Source organism: Rana temporaria, chromosome 12 (assembly GCF_905171775.1).
Source record: "Rana temporaria chromosome 12, aRanTem1.1, whole genome shotgun sequence".
Classification (NCBI taxonomy): domain Eukaryota; kingdom Metazoa; phylum Chordata; class Amphibia; order Anura; family Ranidae; genus Rana; species Rana temporaria.
The window spans coordinates 139,513,844-139,533,618 of record NC_053500.1 but is presented as its reverse complement, the minus strand read 5'-3'; the positions used below and the strand labels follow the sequence as shown (position 1 = coordinate 139,533,618).

At 47.1% G+C, this 19,775-nt stretch overlaps 1 protein-coding gene across 1 annotated transcript in view; it reads left to right on the top strand.

Moving 5' to 3' along the window:
- Positions 1-19,775, top strand: part of KIF19 (kinesin family member 19) — a 63,626-nt gene that overhangs the window by 7,829 nt on the left and 36,022 nt on the right. Inside the window, exons 3-4 of the mRNA XM_040330979.1 lie at positions 8,471-8,581; positions 17,336-17,423. Coding sequence (XP_040186913.1) covers positions 8,471-8,581; positions 17,336-17,423 — 199 coding nt within the window. The remainder of the gene's footprint in view (positions 1-8,470; positions 8,582-17,335; positions 17,424-19,775) is intronic.

Sequence of the window (19,775 nt, the reverse complement as noted above, 5' to 3'; positions counted from 1 at the left end):
GCGTTTTTCGAGCGTTATTCGAGCGAAGCCTCATCTGCAATCCCAATGTGCTGGTAAAGCACCGCTAAGACCCTAACGTTTTAGGGCGTTTTTTGCAGTGCCTCAGTGTGAAAGGGCAAGGCGTTTTTACAGCGCTTTCAATTCATTTCAATGGAGAGGGAACGTTTTTGGAGCGTTTTTTTCAGCGCCCAAAAGCTGCTCTAAAGATGCTGCTTGCAGGAGGACTAAGTGTGAAAGGATCCATTGAGATGCATGGAGAGCGTTTTATGAGCGTTTTAATAGCGCTATTTTTAATGCTAAAACGCTGTAAAAACGCTTCAGTGTGAAAGGGGTCTAAAAGCGCCCACAAAGTGCTGCTGCCAAGGCGTTTTGCAGGCGCTTGCCATTGATTTCAATGGGAAGGGGCACTTTAGGAGCGATGTATTCACGGCTCCTAAAGCGCTGCAAAGAAGCTGCTTGCAGGACTTTTTTTGACGCCCCGCCAGCGCAGCGCCTCAGTGTGAAAGGGGTCTTAGTGTGAAAGCACTCGGGCTTTCACATTGGGATTACAGATGCGGCTTCTTTCAGGCGCATTTTTTTAACGCTAAAGTGCCTGAAAAACGCCCCCCAGTGTGAAAGGGGTCTTATACTTATAGTTGTGTCGTGGCGTTACTTGTATATCAAGACATCGCTTGTATATCAAGTCAAAATGTATTTCAAAAAATGTGCTCGTCTTGCAAAACGCTCTCAAACCAAGTTACTCTCAAACCAAGGCTTTACTTGTATTCTGAGACGGTATTTCCAGCATCGTTCCCTGATCTGTCACAGAATACCAAAAGGTGAGATGGGGACACGGCGTCGTATCCATGGAGACGCGGACACCGCCGACGGGGAGATCGCGGGGGGGGGGGGGAGTCGAGATTGCACAGCTTAGAAAACCTTGCGTAATATGTCGGTTTGTCTGTAGCGACACTCAATGCCAAGTGGTAAAAGCCAAATAAAATGTGGGCCGTATAAAGGCAAAACAGTCAATGGAAATTCTACAGATTTTTGGTTGATTTTTGATTTTTAAACAATTTTTTATGGGGTTTTTTTTTTTAACAAAAGGAATATCATTTTTTATTATTTATAGAATTTTGTTATGATTATACTTTTTATTTAAAGATACATTTAGGGGTAAGCAACAGTCTGCACATAATTCATCCCTCGTGTATACCTTCCTCGCCGGGCTTCCTCTCTGCCTCCCCGCCTGCTTAAGCTGCAGCTTTAACCGAGTCAGAGATCAGACAGGGGAATGATGTCATAGCACCCGGGTCAACAACGGGCCAAACACGGTGGTTATTAAACACAGTCCAGGTCAGCAATGGGCCATGCAGCAAAATAGTGGTCGGTACAATCTGGATCAGCAACAGGAAAGGCAGCAGAAGAGTGGGCAGGACAGTCTGGGGCAGCAACATTGCAAGACAGCAGAGTGAGAAGAGCGGTCAGGTTCAATCGGAGGTCATAGGTAGACAACAGGCAAAGGAGTAGTCATAACAGTCTGTATTGGCAGCAGGCAAGACAGCAGAAGAGTGGCCAGGAGAATCTGGGTCAGCAACAGGCAAGACAGCATAAGAATGGCCAGAACAATCTGGGTCAGCAGCAGACAAGACAGCAGAAGAGTGGCCAGGAGAATCTGGGTCAGCAGCAGACAAGACAGCATAAGAGTGGTCAGAACAATCTGGGTCAGCAGCAGACAAGACAACATAAGAGTGGTCAGAACAATCTGGGTCAGCAGCAGACAAGACGGCAGAAGAGTGGTCAGAACAATCTGGGTCAGCAGCAGACAAGACAGCATAAGAGTGGTCAGAACAATCTGGGTCAGCAGCAGACAAGACCGCATAAGAGTGGTCAGAACAATCTGGGTCAGCAGCAGACAAGACAGCATAAGAGTGGTCAGACCAATCTGGGTCAGCAGCAGGCAAGACAGCATAAGCGTGGTCAGAACAATCTGGGTCAGCAGCAGACAAGACGGCAGAAGAGTGGTCAGAACAATCTGGGTCAGCAACCGGCAAGACAGCATAAGCGTGGTCAGAACAATCTGGGTCAGCAGCAGACAAGACGGCAGAAGAGTGGTCAGATAAATCTACAGTAAGTAAGGTATGGGCAAGACAGCAGAAGAGTGACACGGACAATCTGGGTCAGCAACGAGGAAGACCGCAGAAGAGTGGTCAGGACAATCTGGGTCAGCAACGGCAAGACAGCAGAAGAGTGGTCAGGACAATCTGGGTCAGCAATGGCAAGACAGCAGAAGAGTGGCCAGGACAATCTGGGTCAGCAACGGCAAGACAACAAAAGAGTGGTTAGAACAATCTACAATAAGTAAGGTATGGGAAAGGCAGCAGAAGTGTGGACAGGACAATCTGGGTCAGCAACATTGCAAGACAGCAGAGCGAGAAGAGTGGTCAGGTTCAATCTGAGGTCATAGGCAGACAACAGGCAAAGGAGTAGTCATAACGGTCTGTATTGGCAGCAGGCAAGACAGCAGAAGAGTGGTTAGGAAAATCTGGGTCAGCAACAGAGAAGACAGCAGAAGAGTGGTCAGAACAATCTACAGTAAGTAAGGTATGGGCAAGGCAGCAGAAAAGTGGTCAGGACAATCTGGGTCAGCAATGGGCAAGACAGAATTGTGGTCAGAATAATATGGGTCATCAATGAGCAAGACAGCAGAAGACTGATGAGGACAATTTAGGTCAGCAATGGGAAAGACAACAGAAGAGTGGTCAGCATAATCTGGGTTCGCAATGGGCAGGACACCATAAAAGGTGGTCAGGACAATCTGGGCCAGTAACGGGCAAGACAACCGAAGAGTGGTCAGGGCAATCTGGGTAAGCAATGGGAAAAACAGAAGAGGGGTGGTCAGGACAATCTGGATCAGCAATGGGCAAGACAGCAGAAGAGTGGTCAAGACAATCTGGGTCAGAAACGGGCAAGACAGCAGAAGAGCAGTCAAGACAATCTGGGTCAGAAACAGGCAAGACAGCAGAAGAATGACCAGGACAATCTAGTTCAGCAACAGGCAAGACAGCAGAAGAGTGGTCAGGTTCAAGCAGAGGTTGTGGGCAAGCAGCAGGCAAGGGATTAGTCAGGTCAATTCAGATCTGCAACGAAGCAGGCAAGCAGAGATATGGTATAGGTCTTTTGCTGAACGCACGGTAGCTGATAAGAAGACACAGCACCAGCCACTTCAAGGGCTGATGCCTATTGCCTATAAATACCTCTGGGTCAGGGGCACATTTAACGCCATTTGAAGGTAGGGACTCTGGAAGTCCTGGTGGAACTGGAACAATCATAACAAAACTGACTTTAGATACTCTTTTAACACTGCTGTTAGTTACTTGCACTAAGGATGATGATTGAACTGCCTGATACACAGATCAGCCACTAGAGGGAGCGCCTGCAAATCTGCATTATTCAACCTTAAATCTTCACCCAAGCGCACAAAAAATGTGAAAACCCGAGACAAAAAATGTCTTTATAGTACAAATTTCTTAGAACCGGTGTTTCTACAATATTTGCTCGTTTCCCTTTAACTGAAGGAGATTGAAAGGAACGAGGCCCATCTACAGGTTGCAGAAGAAGACACAGCGATCCGGGGAGAAGTCGGCACAGATGGCGCTGGCGGATAACAGGCTTTTAAGATGCATCAGCTACCCACTTTTTTTTGGCAAGGACAACGTTGCTACAGCAACAGCCTGGACAGACGGGGGCCGGCGGTGTGTGGAGGGGGAAAGTGCCAGGGGGCCGAATAAGAAACTGAGAAGGGAGGGTGTGCATTGCACGCAGATACCTGCAACAGGTGTCCCTTTAACCCTTCAAAGGATGCAAGTGATAGAAGTCTGAAGTCTCCATTTTAGTAACTCCATTTTTGTTGCGATAAACCCTCCCCCCCTCCTCTGGGTGATCTCTGTACATTGCAGGGATTGTAACAAACTTTGTAGCAGATTCCTTCCTTTTTGTTATTTTGAAGAAATGGCTGTTTGTTTCTCTGTGTCCAGTGGCGGAGTGATTCTGAATGGGAGTGACTTTTTTAATTATCGATTAGCTGCTGCACCAGCAGGACTCTAAAAAGTGGCAGGGTCTGCATCCCTTTTTAGATCCTTTAGACCGATAAACCGGGAGCAGTGCCATGTCAAGCTGACCAAAATTTCCCATAGACACCAATGTTAAAAAAACGAGAGCAGTGCCATGTCAAGCTGACCAAAATTTACCATAGACACCAATGTTAAAAAAACGAGAGCAGTGCCATGTCAAGCTGACTAAGATTTCCCATAGACACCAATGTTAAAAAACGAGAGCAGTGCCATGTCAAGCTGAAAAAGATTTTTCATAGACACCAATGGCGGAGTCCAGTGGCGGAGTGATTCTGAATGGGAGTAACTTTTTTAATTATCGATTAGCTGCTGCACCAGCAGGACTCTGAAAAGTGGCAGGGTTTGCATCCCTCTTTAGATCCTTTAGACTGCTCTCGGATAAACCGGGAGCAGTGCCATGTCAAGCTGACCAAAATTTCCCTAGACACCAATGTTAAAAAACGAGAGCAGTGCCATGTCAAGCTGACCAAAATTTCCCATAGACACCATTGTTAAAAAACAAGAGCAGTGCCATGTCAAGCTGAAAAAGCTGAAAAAGAGTCCAGTGGCGGAGTGATTCTGAATAATTTAATTATCGATTAGCTGCTGCACCAGCAGGACTCTAAAAAGTGGCAGGGTCTGCATCCCTTATTAGATGTGATTTTTTTCCTTTGGGAGAATCTCACCAAAAACGACATTTGTGTTGCAGAGGATGCCCAAAATCTGACTTGTATCTTAGTGCAGACTTCTGGGAAAATCAGTGAGCCAATCACACAAGCAGGAAACTGGTCAAGGGGGAGCAGCCAGCAGCGCCAGCGGGGGACCTGAGAAGAGGAGGATTTGGGGTGCTCTGTGCAAAACCATTACACAGAGCAGGTATGACATGTTTGGTATTTAAAAAAAAAAAAAAAAAGCTAAACCTTTAATACCACTTTTAATTACAATATGATTTGTGTTGCAGTTATTTGCTAAAAAAAAAAAAAAAAAACCACAATAGTGGAGTTATCCTTTAAGTAATCTTAAAAATGTTTAATATAAATGCGGAGGCGGGGTTTTGCAAAATGCCTTCATAAGTCTGGAGGAATGGGTGTTTCTAGGCAGGCTTTGTTTGCATAGGTGACGCCCACATGTGACGATGAGCCTCCATGATTGAAAGAACTGAAATCCAATGAATGAAAAGGGGCGGGGCCAGGGACTGTCGACGGGGCCAGGGACAGTCGGGCTGGGGCGGAAAGTGCTAGACCTGGCCAGGAAAAAAGGCGGGGCTCTATCTGACTTGCTGAAGCTTCTAATGCACATGGTGAGAAGCTCACAGTGTGCAGTGAAATCAGAGAAAGCCATCTCAGGCCAGGAGAGGAGCCGGTACACTTGTGCAAGACTGAAGGGAAGGCCGGAGTTCTCCTTTAAGGGTGTTCGTAGCTGCCATATGTCACAGAGCGGAGGCATTGGAGCGTGTTCAGGTGACAGCAGGGAGGGCTGCTTGGCGTTGTGCTGTCAGATAAAATCTACACTTCAATTCAAAGAGCTGATTAAAAATTAATTGCGGTGAGGACGGTAATAATTAGGGAGCCGCAACTTTGCTCGCCTCTCTTGGAAAAGTTCAGATACATTCTGCTTACTTCATTGTCTTCTACCAAAAATTAGCTTTAGAATGTATATGGCGGCAATCTGTACAATCTTCTCCGGGAATCTTAACTGCATCCAGGAAGTGACTAAAAATCTCCCCAACAGGAGGACAACAAATCTGAACCAGTCCGCGGTCCGAAAACTTTGAAATAGGCATTTACAGGCATTACTGATTACCTAGGCAAGCTTGCCGACCCCAATATCGGATAAACCGGGAGCAGTGCCATGTCAAGCTGACCAAAATTTCCCATAGACACCAATGTTAAAAAACGAGAGCAGTGCCATGTCAAGCTGACCAAAATTTCCCATGGACACCAATGTTAAAAAACGAGAGCAGTGCCATGTCAAGCTGACTAAGATTTCCCATAGATACCAATGTTAAACAAGGGCAGTGCCATGTCAAGCTGACTAAGATTTCCCATAGATACCAATGTTAAAAAAACAAGAGCAGTGCCATGTCAAGCTGAAAAAGATTTCTCGTAGACACCAATGTTAAAAAAACAAGAGCAGTGCCATGTCAAGCTGACTAAGATTGCCCATAGACACCAATGTTAAAAAAACGAAAGCGAGTGCCATGTCAAGCTGACCAAAATTTCCCATAGACACCAATGTTAAACAAGAGCAGGGCCATGTCAAGCTGACATAGATTGCCCATAGACACCAATGTTAAAAAACGAAAGTAGTGCCATGTCAAGCTGGCAAAGATTGCCCATAGACACCAATGTTAAAAAACCCATAGACATCAATGTTAAAAAACGAGAGCTTTGCCATGTCAAGCTGACTGAAATTTCCCATAGATACCAATGTTAAAAAATAAGAGCAGTGCCATGTCAAGCTGGCAAAGATTGCCCATAGACACCAATATTAAAAAACCCATAGACATCAATGTTAAAAAACGAGAGCAGTGCCATGTTAAGCTGACAAAGATTGCTTATAGACACCAATGTTAACAAAGGAGAGCTGTGCCATGTCAAGCTGACCAAGATTTTCCATAGACGCCAATGTGTCCGTATTTGCGAGTGTACGTAAAGCTGTGTGTTCCTGTACGTCAATATCCCAGGAGGCCATAGTGTTTCATTCACAGAGGAGGAGGGGGGCGGGCCTAGCAACGCATCATTGGGAACCTGGAAGAGCCTGCGGACTTCCCACACAAACATGGCGGCACGGGACCCCAGCGGCGGCTGCTGAGAAGAGGATCTCGGCAAGACCACGCTGAATCCGCTCAGTGGTTGAGTATGTGAACTGTGGAGAACCTGCCACAAGGTAAGCAAGTGTCTGCCGGGAAATACAGGGGGGGGGGGCGAGACAAGACCAGTCACCCTGCACAAGGAGAGAGTAGAGCTGTGGGAGGGGCCCAGCAGGCTCCACCTACTTCAGAAATCTACAGGAGGAGGCGGAGACGAGACCAGCCCCCATGTAAAAGGAGAGAGAGAGGGTAGAGTTGTAGGGAGGGGTGGCAAGCAGGCTCCATGCACTACAGAAAACTACAAGCCTGTAGGAAGGACCTAGAAGTCTCCACCCACTACAGGAGGGGGCGGAGACCAGACCACTCACCCTGCACAAGGAGAGAGAGCAGCAGTGGGCGGTCTTTATTACAGGAAGTCTCACACTGGATTACTGCACAGATCTGGAAGAAGATTCAAGAAGAAGACTCATGACCGATAGATTTAGACAACATTTTCTTCTCCATGGCACTCTGTCTACAGAAAGCAAGACTGCCTGCTTGCTTCATGGTTGCCTGTGTCTAACTGACTCAGCACATGGTCCATTTCTGCTAGGAGAGAGCAGGACCACCCATCACCCCCATACACACACACACACACAGACAATGGTTGGCAGATCTGGGAAGATCTCTCACAGACATGTGGGCCGATGCCTGTACGAGACTTCACCTAACCTGAAGATCTTGGCTGACCTTCTGCCTGGAGAACATGTAATAAATTAGATATTCATAACACTGAAAATTCGGGTTCTGTCTCCTGCAACTGAATGGCCAAGCCCCCTTAAATGCCCCTTTTGAAGCGTCGTACCTCGATCCGGCGTGTTCCCGGCAGGTGCCCGCACTACACAGGAGGCATTGTTCTGGTTCTGCAGAGATATCACCGGTCTGGTCAGGAGGAGAAGGGCGACATTGTCTGCTCCACCTGCACCGTAATTCCGGCACACATTGTCTGCAGCTTGGCGCGGTTTCTGGAATAATTCCTTTATCTGATTTGGGGAAATTTACAGAGTCTGTAGGCCAAGGACTATCTGTTCCCGACTTTTATCCTGACATGTTCTCCTCTACTGGTAGCTCTTGGACGGTTTAGGAACAGACTGACTTGTATCCCTTTAGAACGCTTGTGCTGAAATATGTGAAATAAGCTTAGCTTATAGCTTAATAGATGGAGGTCTGGCAGCAGGGTGATGTGTTGGATGTTAGTAACTAGTAGCAACCAATCGCTACATACGCAAAAAACCGACTCCAAAACGTGTTTTAGTTGAAATACCCAATCATAGAAAGAACAGAATTCCAAGACCTTTGATCAGCCCCATGAAGGATAATAAGGGCTGGTCTTCAAAATATGAATTATCCTTTATAGATGGATTAATATATTGCACCCCTGATCACATTGGTTATCTTTACAAAAAATAACCACATTTTCCAATAATTTTGCTACTTTAGCCAACATTAGCAGGTTCAGCAATAAATCTGAAGAAAAGACCACCATTTGCTCCTTTTCACGTGTTTTTTTCTTTTTTTCTTTTCCTAGATGGTGGTTTTAATGGATCCCATGGAAGACCCAGATGACATTTTGAGAGCCAATCGTTCCCGGGAGAAGTCTTATATGTTTGATGTCACCTTTGATTACACCGCTACCCAGGTACCAATATCTAAAGGTTTTCTCCACAGTCCCGTTTCCAGGCCTGTAGCACTTTAGTATTAAAAACAATATTGTAAAACCCCGTACTGGAAAGCACTCCACACCCCATAGATCAGGGGTCTCCAAACTTTTCAAATAAAAGGCCAGTTAATTGTCCTTAAGACTTTAGGAGGGCCGGTTTGTGGCCAGTGGGGGTAGAACATGTCCTGGGCCCAGCATTAGTGAGAATAAATATGGCCTCAGAGTTTGCAGTCAGTAGGATAAGGAGTAGTGCCCCTATTAGTAGGAGTAATTGTATTCCATGATTGGCATCAGTGAAAGAAATTGTGCCCCCTTGTTAGTGTCAGTGGGAAGAATAGTGCCTCATATCAGTGGGAGGAATAAAGCCCCAAGGGCCGGATAAAGGCTAGCAAAGGGCCACATCTGGCCCTCGGGCCGCAGTTTGGAGAACCCTGCCATAGATAAATAATAAGGGTAGTGAACCAACTGCTCTGCCAGTTTATCAATGGATTTGGTAACTCAGAATAACAATATCAAACCAACACCGAGCTCTGTTATGTCATTCGCTCAGCCGATTGGCAGGTTACAGCCGTAAATCATTGTCGGAACCCGCTGATCAGCTTGTGCTGGAGCGAATGACAGCACAACAGGGGTGGTGGGTGTATATCCAGGAGTACTGGGTCATGTACATGTACTTGATCCAGAGCAGGAGTGCCGCTCTGCTGCAGTAAAATCTGCGATAGGCAGTCTGCAAGCAGTTAAAAAAAAAAGTTACTAAGCTGATAAATGCCTGCGTGGGGATGTAGGGTCCATATAGGTGACCGGCAGCACAAGAGAAGTCTTGGAGGCAATAACCAAAGCTAAAGTTCTCATTCCTCAATATAAAGTCCTACAAAACTTGGCACCTTACTATATCATCTCCTTCGCTTTTGGATAAACAGAAGCTGGTGAGTGAAGTTCCTGGGGGTGAGGTTCGTGGGGGTGAAGTTCCAGGGGCCAAGGCTCCACCAGGGGGCGAGGTACCTGGGGGCGAGGTTCCTTGGGCGAAGTTCCCGGGGTGAAGTGAAGTTCCCGGGTGAAGTTCCCGGGGGTGAAATTCTTTGGGTGGTGTGAAGTGGAGTTTCTAGGGGGGGTGGAGTTCCCGGGGGCGAGGTTCCTTGGGCGAAGGTCTTTGGGCGAAGTGAGGTTCCTGTAGATGAGGTTCCTAGAGGTGAGGTTTCTTGGGAAAAGTGCTTGGAATTAAGTAAAATTCCCAGGGGTGAGGTTCCCGGGGGTGAGGTTCCCAAGGGCGAGGTTCCTTGGGCAAAGTGCTTGGGACAAAGTCAAATTCCCAGGGGTGAGGTTCTTGGGCGTGAAGTTTCCAGGGTTGAGATTCCTTGGATGAAGTCCTTGGGATGAAGTAAAATTCCCAGGGATGAGGTACCTGGGGGTGAGGTTCCCAGGGGTGAGGTTCCTTGGGCGAAGTGCTTGGGATGATGTAAAATTCCTGGGGGTGAGGTTCCTGGGGGTGAGGTTCCTTGTGCGAAGTTCTTGGGATGAAGTGAGGTTCCCAGTGGTGTGGTTACCAGGGGCGAGGTTCCTTGGGCAAAGTTCTTTGGATGAATTGAGGTTCCTGGGGGTGAGGTTCCCGGGGGTGAGGTTCCTTGGGCGAAGTGCTTGGGATGAAGTAAAATTCCCTGGAGTGAGGTTCCTGGGGGTGGGTGAGGTTTTCAGGGGTGAGGTTCCTGGGGGTGAGGTTCCCTTGGGTGAGGTTCCTTGGGTGAAGTGCTTGGGATGATGTAAAATTCCCAGGGGTGAGGTTCCTTGGGCAAAGTTCTTGGAATGAAGTGAGGTTCCCAGGGATGAGGTTCCTTGGGCAAAGTTCTTGGGATGAAGTGAGGTTCCCAGGGGTGAGGTTCCTTGGGCGAAGTGCTTGGGATGATGTCAAATTCCCAGGGGTGAGGTTCGTGGGGGTGAGGTTCCTTGGGCAAAGTTCTTGAGATGAAGTGAGGTTCCTGGGGGTGAGGTTCCTTGGGCAAAGTTCTTGAGATGAAGTGAGGTTCCTGGGGGTGAGGTTCCTTGGGCAAAGTTCTTGGGATGAAGTGAGGTTCCTTGGGTGAAGTGCTTGGGATGATGTAAAATTCCCAGGGGTGAGGTTCCTGGAGGTGAAGTTTCTTGGGCAAAGTGCTTAGGATGAAGTGAGGTTTCCAGTGGTGAGGTTACCAGGAGCGAAATTCCTTGGGCAAAGTCCTTTGGATGAAGTGAGGTTCCTGGGGGTGAGGTTCCCGGGGGTGAAGTTTCTTGGGCGAAGTGCCTTGGATAAAGTCAAATTCCCAGGGGTGAGGTTCCTTGGGCAACGTTCTTGAAGAGATGTAAAATTCCTGGGGGTGATGTTCCCGGGGTTGAGGTTCTCAGGGGTGAAGTTTTTCGGGATGAATGCAGATTGTATGTCTACAAAGCAAGGAAGTGATAAAGAAAGATGGCAAGTTTTTCTAGGATTTGATTTTGAAGGACCAGGACTTTGAGTTGTATCCTGTGCAGCCTATTGTAAGGACTGAAGGAGAGGAGCAGAAACGTGGAGAAAAGTCCTACAGCTTTGGCTGCTCATGGCAGTTGGTTTATTGCTTGTATTTTACCAATACAACTACAGATTATTTAAAAAAAATTACTGTGCTAATCCCCCAAGCATTCGCACAGCTGTCACAAATAATCCCCATTTGCCTAATATGTTTACTTTATATTATCATCAGCTCCATCTAGTGGTCATAATACAGCCTTTTCCTGACTGAGCTCATTCAGGAAATTACTACATTCTGGCCACTAGATGGAGCTGATAATCATAGGAAATTATTATATTCAGGAAATTACTTATGACCGCAAAATAATTGGGAATTTGGCACAGCGAATAAAAAAAAAATGATGTGTCTCGGGATACACAGATTTGTTGCACTGCCGGGAAAGTCGCCCCAATTAGTGGGCACGCTAGACTTGCCAAAGCTGATCTCTGATTGGCTGATTGACCTTACTGTTCTTTTAGCGATGTCATTACTGGTATCGCGGATATTTCAATTACATGACGATGACTAAGAGGCGGCGGGTGAGGCCCAGAGCTGTGTTTGTTACTCGCATTAATGTGGCTCCATAGCGCCGGGGGCTCAGGTGGCGCATCCAGAGAGAGCAAACATTAGCCGCGTATGTTTTCAGGAACGGTTCCTCAGATGCGTCCTCCCTGGTGACATCGTAATCACACTTAACCCCTTCAGCTCCTCCAGTGCCGGATCATTGCACGGATTCATTATGTATCAAAGTGGAAGGAAATCTGGCCATGATCTTCACAGAACGTTCGCGACACAGATTCCTGATTTTTATATTGTATTATTGCGGAAGGTTTTAAAGCCCAACTCCAGTCCAAAATATTAGAATCTGTTGAGGATTTATTTTCTGCCTGTGCCCCCATTGAGATTTCCCCTAACTTCCTGTCAAAACAGGAAGTGACAGGTAATGTCTTCAATTTTTTATCTATTTTTTGAAAGCCCATGGCGTGTGAAACACACTCAAAAACTTCACCTGGTGCGAAAAAAATGTGCAAACACAAAAAAAAAACATGCAACTGGTGTACACAAGCCCTCTAAAATCAGAGGGCCTTGCCCTGATCCCCTGGGGAATTAGACTCCAGACAGGGACTGGGGTACTTTACACTTGGTCCATCTGGCCAAAACCAGACGGACCCCTTTCTCTGGAGGGTCTGCCGAAACAGTTCCACCCAAGTGCTTGGTGCGCCTCCTCCAAAGGGAGACCCCATGAGAGAGGGTGAACCAAGGCAGAAGACCATGTCCAACCCCTCCCAAGACCATCCAAAATCAGAGGGCCTTGCCTTGCCCTGATTCCCCGGGGAATTAGGCTCCAGACGGGGACTGGGGTACTTTAGACTTGGTCCATCTGGCCGAAACCAGAGGGACCCTTTCCTCTGGAGGGTCTGCTGAAATAGACCCACCCAAGTACTTGGTGGGGCTCCTCCCAAGCCAGAAGGCCATGTCCACCCCCTCCCAAGACCTCTAAAATCAGAGGGCCTTGCCCTGATCCCCAGGGGCATTATTCTCCAGACGGGGTACTTTACACTTGGTCCATCTGGCCGAAAACCAGACGGACCCCTTTTTCTGGAGGGTCTGCCGAAACAGACCCACCCAAGTACTTGGGAGGGGGTGGACATGGCCTTCTGGCTTGGGAGGAGCCCCACCAAGACCTCTAAAATCAGAGGGCCTTGCCCTGATCCCCAGGGGCATTAGTCTCCAGACGGGGACTGGGGTACTTTACACTTGGTCCATCTGGCCGAAAACCAGACGGACCCCTTTCTCTGGAGGGTCTGCCGAAACAGATCCACCCAAGTACTTGGTGTGGCCCCCCCCCCCCAAAGGGAGACCCCATGAGAGAGGGCGAACCAAGCCAGAAGGCTGTGTCCACCCCCTCCCAAGACTTTCAGGTCAAGCCCGTGGACCTACACCCTACTACTCACACGTGCAAAAAAGTTACAAAGCTGATAAATGCCTGCGTGGGGAGGTAGGGTCCATATAGGTGACCGGTAGCACAAGGGAAGTCTTGGAGGCAATAACCAAACCTAAAGTTCTCATTCTTCAATATGAAATCCTACAAAACTTGGCATCTTACTATATCATCTCCTTGGGCGAAGTTCTCGGGGGTGAAGTAATGTTCCCGGGGTGAGCTTCCTGGGGATGAAGTTCTTTGGGTGGCGTGAAGAGAAGCTTACAGGGGGGGGGGTGGAGTTCCCAGGGGCAAGGTTCCCGGGGTGAAGTTATTTGGGTGGTGTGAAGAGAAGCTTCCGGGGGGGGGGGGGGGGGGGGTGGAGTTCCCGGGGGCAAGGTTCCCGGGGGTGAAGTTCTTTGGGTGGTGTGAAGAGATGCTTCCAGGGGGGGGGGGGGGGGATGGAGTTCCCGGGGGAGAGGTTCCTTGGGCGAAGTTTTTTGGGATGAAGTGAGGTTCCTCTAAAATCAGAGGGCCTTGCCCTGATCTCTCAGGGCATTGGGCTCCAGACGGGGACTGGGGTACTTTACACTTGGTTCATCTAGCCGAAACCAGACGCACCTTTTTTTCTGGAGGGTCTGCCGAAACAGACCCACCCAAGTACTTGGTGGGGCTCCCCCGAAGGGAGACCCCATGAGAGAGGGCAAACCAAGCCAGAAGGCCATGTCCACCTCCTCCTAAGACTCTCAGGGCAGGCCTGAGGACCCACACCCAACCAGTCACGCATGCACAAAACTTTTACAAACATAAACATACAAGAAGTGAAATTTGCATAACTCCTCCCACTGCTTGCATCAGGACCGAGGAGGAGTAGGCGGGTTGCGCTGATGTTTTCAGGGAAGCCCAGAGACCCAGCGATGATGTCACTGAGTCTAAAATAAGGTCACCAAGACAAATTTAAAGGGTGAATCTTTAGCAGGGATACAGTGCCAACCACCTGAGAGAGTTTTCCTTTCAAACATTAATTAAATCAATAAAAGCACCCTAAAAGGTAAATGAAAACGCCCCAAAGTGGGTGGAACAGAGTCAGGAAGCCACCAGGTGACTCTGCCCAACGGATTCCGGATACTATTTTTTGTTAATCTTGATGTTTAATCCAAAGACAGAGGTTGTTTGCAAAGCTGACGTGTTTCGGTCGCTGTTTATCGCTTCATCAGGGCTCACATGACACAATATCTGCGTAACTAAAGTATGGTCGTGTGCTCTGACAGTAATGTATGTTTGCACAGCTTCCGTCAGCAGCTTCTAGACTGCCAAAAGCAGCTGCTGACAAATGCTGCGCAAACATACAACTTAGTCACATCACTCAACGATCCTGTAATTACAGAGTCGGCAGATATTGCTTCGTTGTGTCATATTTTTTCTTTTGTTAAAGTGGAAGGTCACCCTAGAATTACTGTGTTAACATTAACCCTTTCCCTGTCGGGGCTGTTTTTGCTGGATGCTGAAAAATCATTTTAAGCCTAAAGATTACTAAAAATACCCAAACATGATATTTTCTGAAAGCAGAGACCATGGAGAATAAAACACTGGTAGTTCCAATTTTTTTTATATATATATCTCAGGATATTGGCACAATTGTTTTATTAAGTGTAAAAAATAAAAAATTTGGGGCTCACCAACTCATTATTTTACCCATTTTTGGGGAAAAATGGAAGTGATGAGGTTACGCCGAGTAAATAGATACCTAACATGTCTTCCCCAAATACCACCGCCATAATGGGGGACGTTCCTCTCCGTGACCTCCACCATAGGGGGGGGGGGGGCATTCTTATCAATGACCTCCACTATAAAAGGGGCATCCTCTTTCTCAGTGATCAATCTCTGCTTTAAGGGGGGCATTCTTCTTAATGCCCACCACCATAAGGGGGCATTCTTCTCAATGACCACCACCATAAGGGGGCATTCTTCTCAATACCCACCACCATAAGGGTGGGGGGCATTCTTCTCAATGACAACCACCACAAGGAGGGGGGCATTATTTTCAATGACCACCACCATAAGGGGGGGGGGTCATTCTTCTCAATGGCCACCACCATAAGGGGAGGGGCATTTTTCTCAATACCCACCACCATAAGGGTGGGGGGGGCATTCTTCTCAATGACAACCACCACAAGGGGGGGCATTCCTAATGACCACCACCATAAGGAGGGCATTCTTCTCAATGACCACCACCATAAGGGGGTATTCATGTCAATGGCCACCACCATAAGGGGGTATTCTTTTCAATAACCACCACAAGGGGGTGGGGCATTCTTCTCAATACCCACCACCATAAGGGTGGGGGGGCAGTTTTCTCATTGACAACCACCACCATAAGGGGGGCATTTTTCTCAATACCCACCACCATAAGGGGGGTATTATTTTCAATGACCACCACCATAAGGGGGGTATTCTTTTCAATGACCACCACCATAAGGGGGTATTCTTTTCAAAGACCACCACCATAAGGGGGTATTCTTTTCAAAGACCACCACCATAAGGGGGGTATTCTTTTCAATGACCACCACCATAACGGGGTATTCTTTTCAATGGCCACCACCATAAGGGGGTGGGGCATTCTTCTCAATACCCATCACCATAAGAGTGGGGGGGGCAGCCTCCTCAATAAAAACCACCACAAGGGCATTCTTGTCAATTACAATCACCATAAGGAAGGCATCCTTCCAACTGACCTCTGATAAATTTAGCCAGGAGTCCCCAAGGCCTGAAAATATTTTTAGGGTTCCTCTAATGTAAAATGTTAGGAAGGGCTGGTCTATAAAGTAATTCTAGGGTGAGATTTCACTTTAGGGCCTAGTGAAGGGTGGGAAGTTACAGGCCAGAAACGTGTTGGCTTGGTGTACATCTTCTCTTTTGTCGCAGGGTGGTGCTTCAGTTCTAGATCTACTCATCTCTGAATGGCAGTTTGTACTTTCAGGAGTGTGTCCTTATTGAGCTGTCAGGGTTCAGGTGCGGGGCAGGAAACATTTGATTTACTCCTTGACCTGTATGAAGTCTTTCATCAATGTCGGTCATTCCGCCGCCTCCCTCCCGCGTTGGTCATTGTCCTTCTATTGTACCGACTCGCCCTGCTCCCCTTCATTCCTGGCCGCTCTTACCTCTCCCTTTTTCTCTTCATTGCTCTTCGCTTCCTTCTCTGTTGTACTTTTACTTTCTATCGCTCTCTCCCCCTCACCTGCTGAGAAGTTTATAGAGCCAAGGAGAAAGGGAAGCGAGGAAACCCAAGTCCTCCTCCGGATAGAGTTACCTTCTTGGTGGGATCGGGTTGCGTCTTCGTGTTACCTCTTCACTGGAAGACTTTCCACCTCCTGCAATGTTTGCTTGAGACTGTACAGGGGCAGCGCACCCCATCGGTGGGCCCAGGGCCGTCTTAATAGCATCATGGGGCCCCTGGGCAAAGTAATGCTCTGGGGCCCCTACAATGATGACAGTGCAAATAAACAGACATTAAGTAGGTAGGAGGTAGACTGCCTCCCCTTTGCATCCATCACTCTCAGTGCCAACATGGGGCCCCCATTTTCAGGGCAGTGTGGGCTCAAGGACCAGCTGATTTGGGGAAAGTGCAGGGGCCCCCATGCAGCTGGGGCCCCTTGGCAGTGCCCAGGTGTGCCCTCTCATTAAGACAGCCCTGGGTGGGCCTATCATCAGATACATTACTGTGCAAAGGTTTTAGGCAGGTGTGAAGAAATGTTGTAAAGTAAGATTGATATATATATTTTTATATATATATATATATATATATATATATATATATATATATATATATATATACACTATATTACCAAAAGTATTAGGACGCCTGCCTTTACACACACATGAACTTTAATGGCATCCTAGTCTTAGTCCGTAGGGTTCAATATTGAGTTGGCCCCACCCTTTGCAGCTATAACAGCTTCAACTTTTCTGGGAAGGCCGTCCACAAGGTTTAGGAGGGTGTCTATGGGAATGTTTGACCATTCTTCCAGAAGCGCATTTGTGAGGTTGGGCACTGAGGTTGGAGGAGAAGGCCTTCCCAGAAGAGTTGAAGCTGTTATAGCTGCAAAGGGTGGGCCAACTCAATATTGAACCCTACGGACTAAGACTGGGATGCCATTAAAGTTCTTGTGCGTGTAAATGCAGGTGTCCCAATACTTTAGGTAAACTTCTCCATGACATTGTATTTGCTTTAGCCGTAAGGGCCAAGAGCACCTGTTTGAGCACAAATCACTAACATTCCTCTCTTCTGATTGGCAGGAGACCGTGTATCGGCTGACGACCAAAGGTCTGATAGAAGGAGTCATATCGGGGTATAATGCCACAGTATTCGCCTACGGCCCCACCGGTGAGTCCTCATTCCCGAGTCAGGACGAGTGATGTGTGACTCTTATGCCTTACTTTTCTTGCTACATTGATCTCTGGGCACTATGTAAGAAATCAGAAGTGTTACAATGTGTCCTGACTGACTCCATGCTCAACCAGGCACCACCAAGGCCAGGCCCAGGGGTAGGGATTCTGGGTCCTTCAGCAGGATAGGCCCCAAAAGGGCAAGACCTGCATCCTATGTTGCTATGGTAGTTCACTGCTCATGGGGGGAGGGACACTTTGGCCTTTTTGCCTTGGGTGCTAAATGCTAATTGTCCCAGCAGTCACTCAGCATCTCAGAACAAAATTGTGTAGTGCTAGGCAAGGGCTGCTGGATCATAATTGGTTCTTTCCCAAACAGTACAGAGGCAGCCAGTCACCCAAGCCTTCCTGCTCTGCTATAGCTAAGGCCTCGATGAACATTCGTAAACTCCAACGGAACTGTCTCAAAGGGGCAGCAGCCCTTGAGGCTGTAGAACTTCTCCAGCAAGAAAAGAACATGCTCCGGGCTATTTATGTCCTCCCTAGCCACCTACTGGGTGCACCTCCTCAGGAATTATTTAGTTCTGTACATAAACTGTTTGTGTTGTGTACAGAGAGCCAATGGCAACCATGTAATAAAAAGTGACCACTAGGACCAAATGGAGAGTGCAATGGTAATGATCAGGAAAATGAAGAAAATGGAGTTCAGTGCTGTGTAAATCCCCCCTATCAGTGCTGTATAAATCCCCTCTATTAGTGCTGTATAAATCCCTGCTATCAGTGCTGTATAAATCCCCATCTATCAGTGCTGTATAAATCCCCATCTATCAGTGCTGTATAAATCCCCGCTATCAGTGCTGTATAAATCCCTGCTATCAGTGCTGTATAAATACCATCTATCAGTGCTGTATAAATACCCATCTATCAGTGCTGTATAAATTCCCTGCTATCAGTGCTGTATAAATCCCCACTATCAGTGCTGTATAAATCCCTTCTATCAGTGCTGTATAAATCCCCTCTGTCAGTGCTGTATAAATCCCCTCTATCAGTGCTGTATAAATCCCCGCTATCAGTGCTGTATAAATTCCCGCTATCAGTGCTGTATAAATCCCTTCTATCAGTGCTGTATAAATCCCCTCTATCAGTGCTGTATAAATCCCCCTCTATCAGTGCTGTATAAATCCCCTCTATCAGTGCTGTATAAATCCCCACTATCAGTGCTGTATAAATCCCCTCTATCAGTGCTGTATAAAGCCTCATTGCTGTATAAATCCTCAGTGCTGTATAAATCCCTGATATCAGTGCTGTATAAATCCTCAGTGCTGTATAAATCCCCGCTATCAGTGCTGTATAAATACCATGTATCAGTCCTGTATAAATCCTCATCTATCAGTGCTTTCTAAATCCCCTCTATCAGTGCTGTATAAATCCCTGCTATCAGTGCTATATAAATCCCTGCTATCAGTGCTGTATAAATACCATCTATCAGTGCTGTATAAATCCCCGCTATCAGTGCTATATAAATCCCCTCTATCAGTGCTGTATAAATCCCCACTATCAGTGCTATATAAATCCCCACTATCAGTGCTGTATATATCCTCAGTGCTGTATATATTCCCTCTATCAGTGCTGTATAAATCTCCTCTATCAGTGCTGTATAAATCTCCTCTATCAGTGCTGTATAAATCTCCTCTATCGGTGCTGTATAAATCTCCTCTATCAGTGCTGTATAAATCTCCTCTATCAGTGCTGTATAAATCTCCTCTATCAGTGCTGTATAAATCTCCTCTATCAGTGCTGTATAAATCCTCACTATCAGTGCTGTATAAATCCCCTCTATCAGTGCTATATAAATCCCCACTATCAGTGCTGTATATATCCTCAGTGCTGTATATATCCCCTCTATCATTGCTGTAAAAATCCCCACTATCAGTGCTGTATAAATCCCCTCTATCAGTGCTATATAAATCCCCACTATCAGTGCTGTATATATCCCCTCTATCAGTGCTGTATAAATCCCCTCTATCAGTGCTGTATAAATCCCCTCGATCAGTGCTGTATAAATCCTCAGTGCTGTATAAATCCCTGCTATCTTCTGTAATGTTATGATATCATTCCAGTGGTGTCGGGGTTAAAACAAGCGGCGCTGTCATGTGTAAAACGGTTGTTGTCTTCTGCCGATTCCCTGCATCTTCTGTTGCTATGGTAACGACACAGGAGCGTCCATGGGGACCATCATTTGGGCCAGAAACCTCCGGATGTGATACGATGTGTAGATCACTCCATGCATTCTATCTGATGGAAATATTCCACAAATGTCTGAAAGTTTATGAGATCTCATCTAGTATTA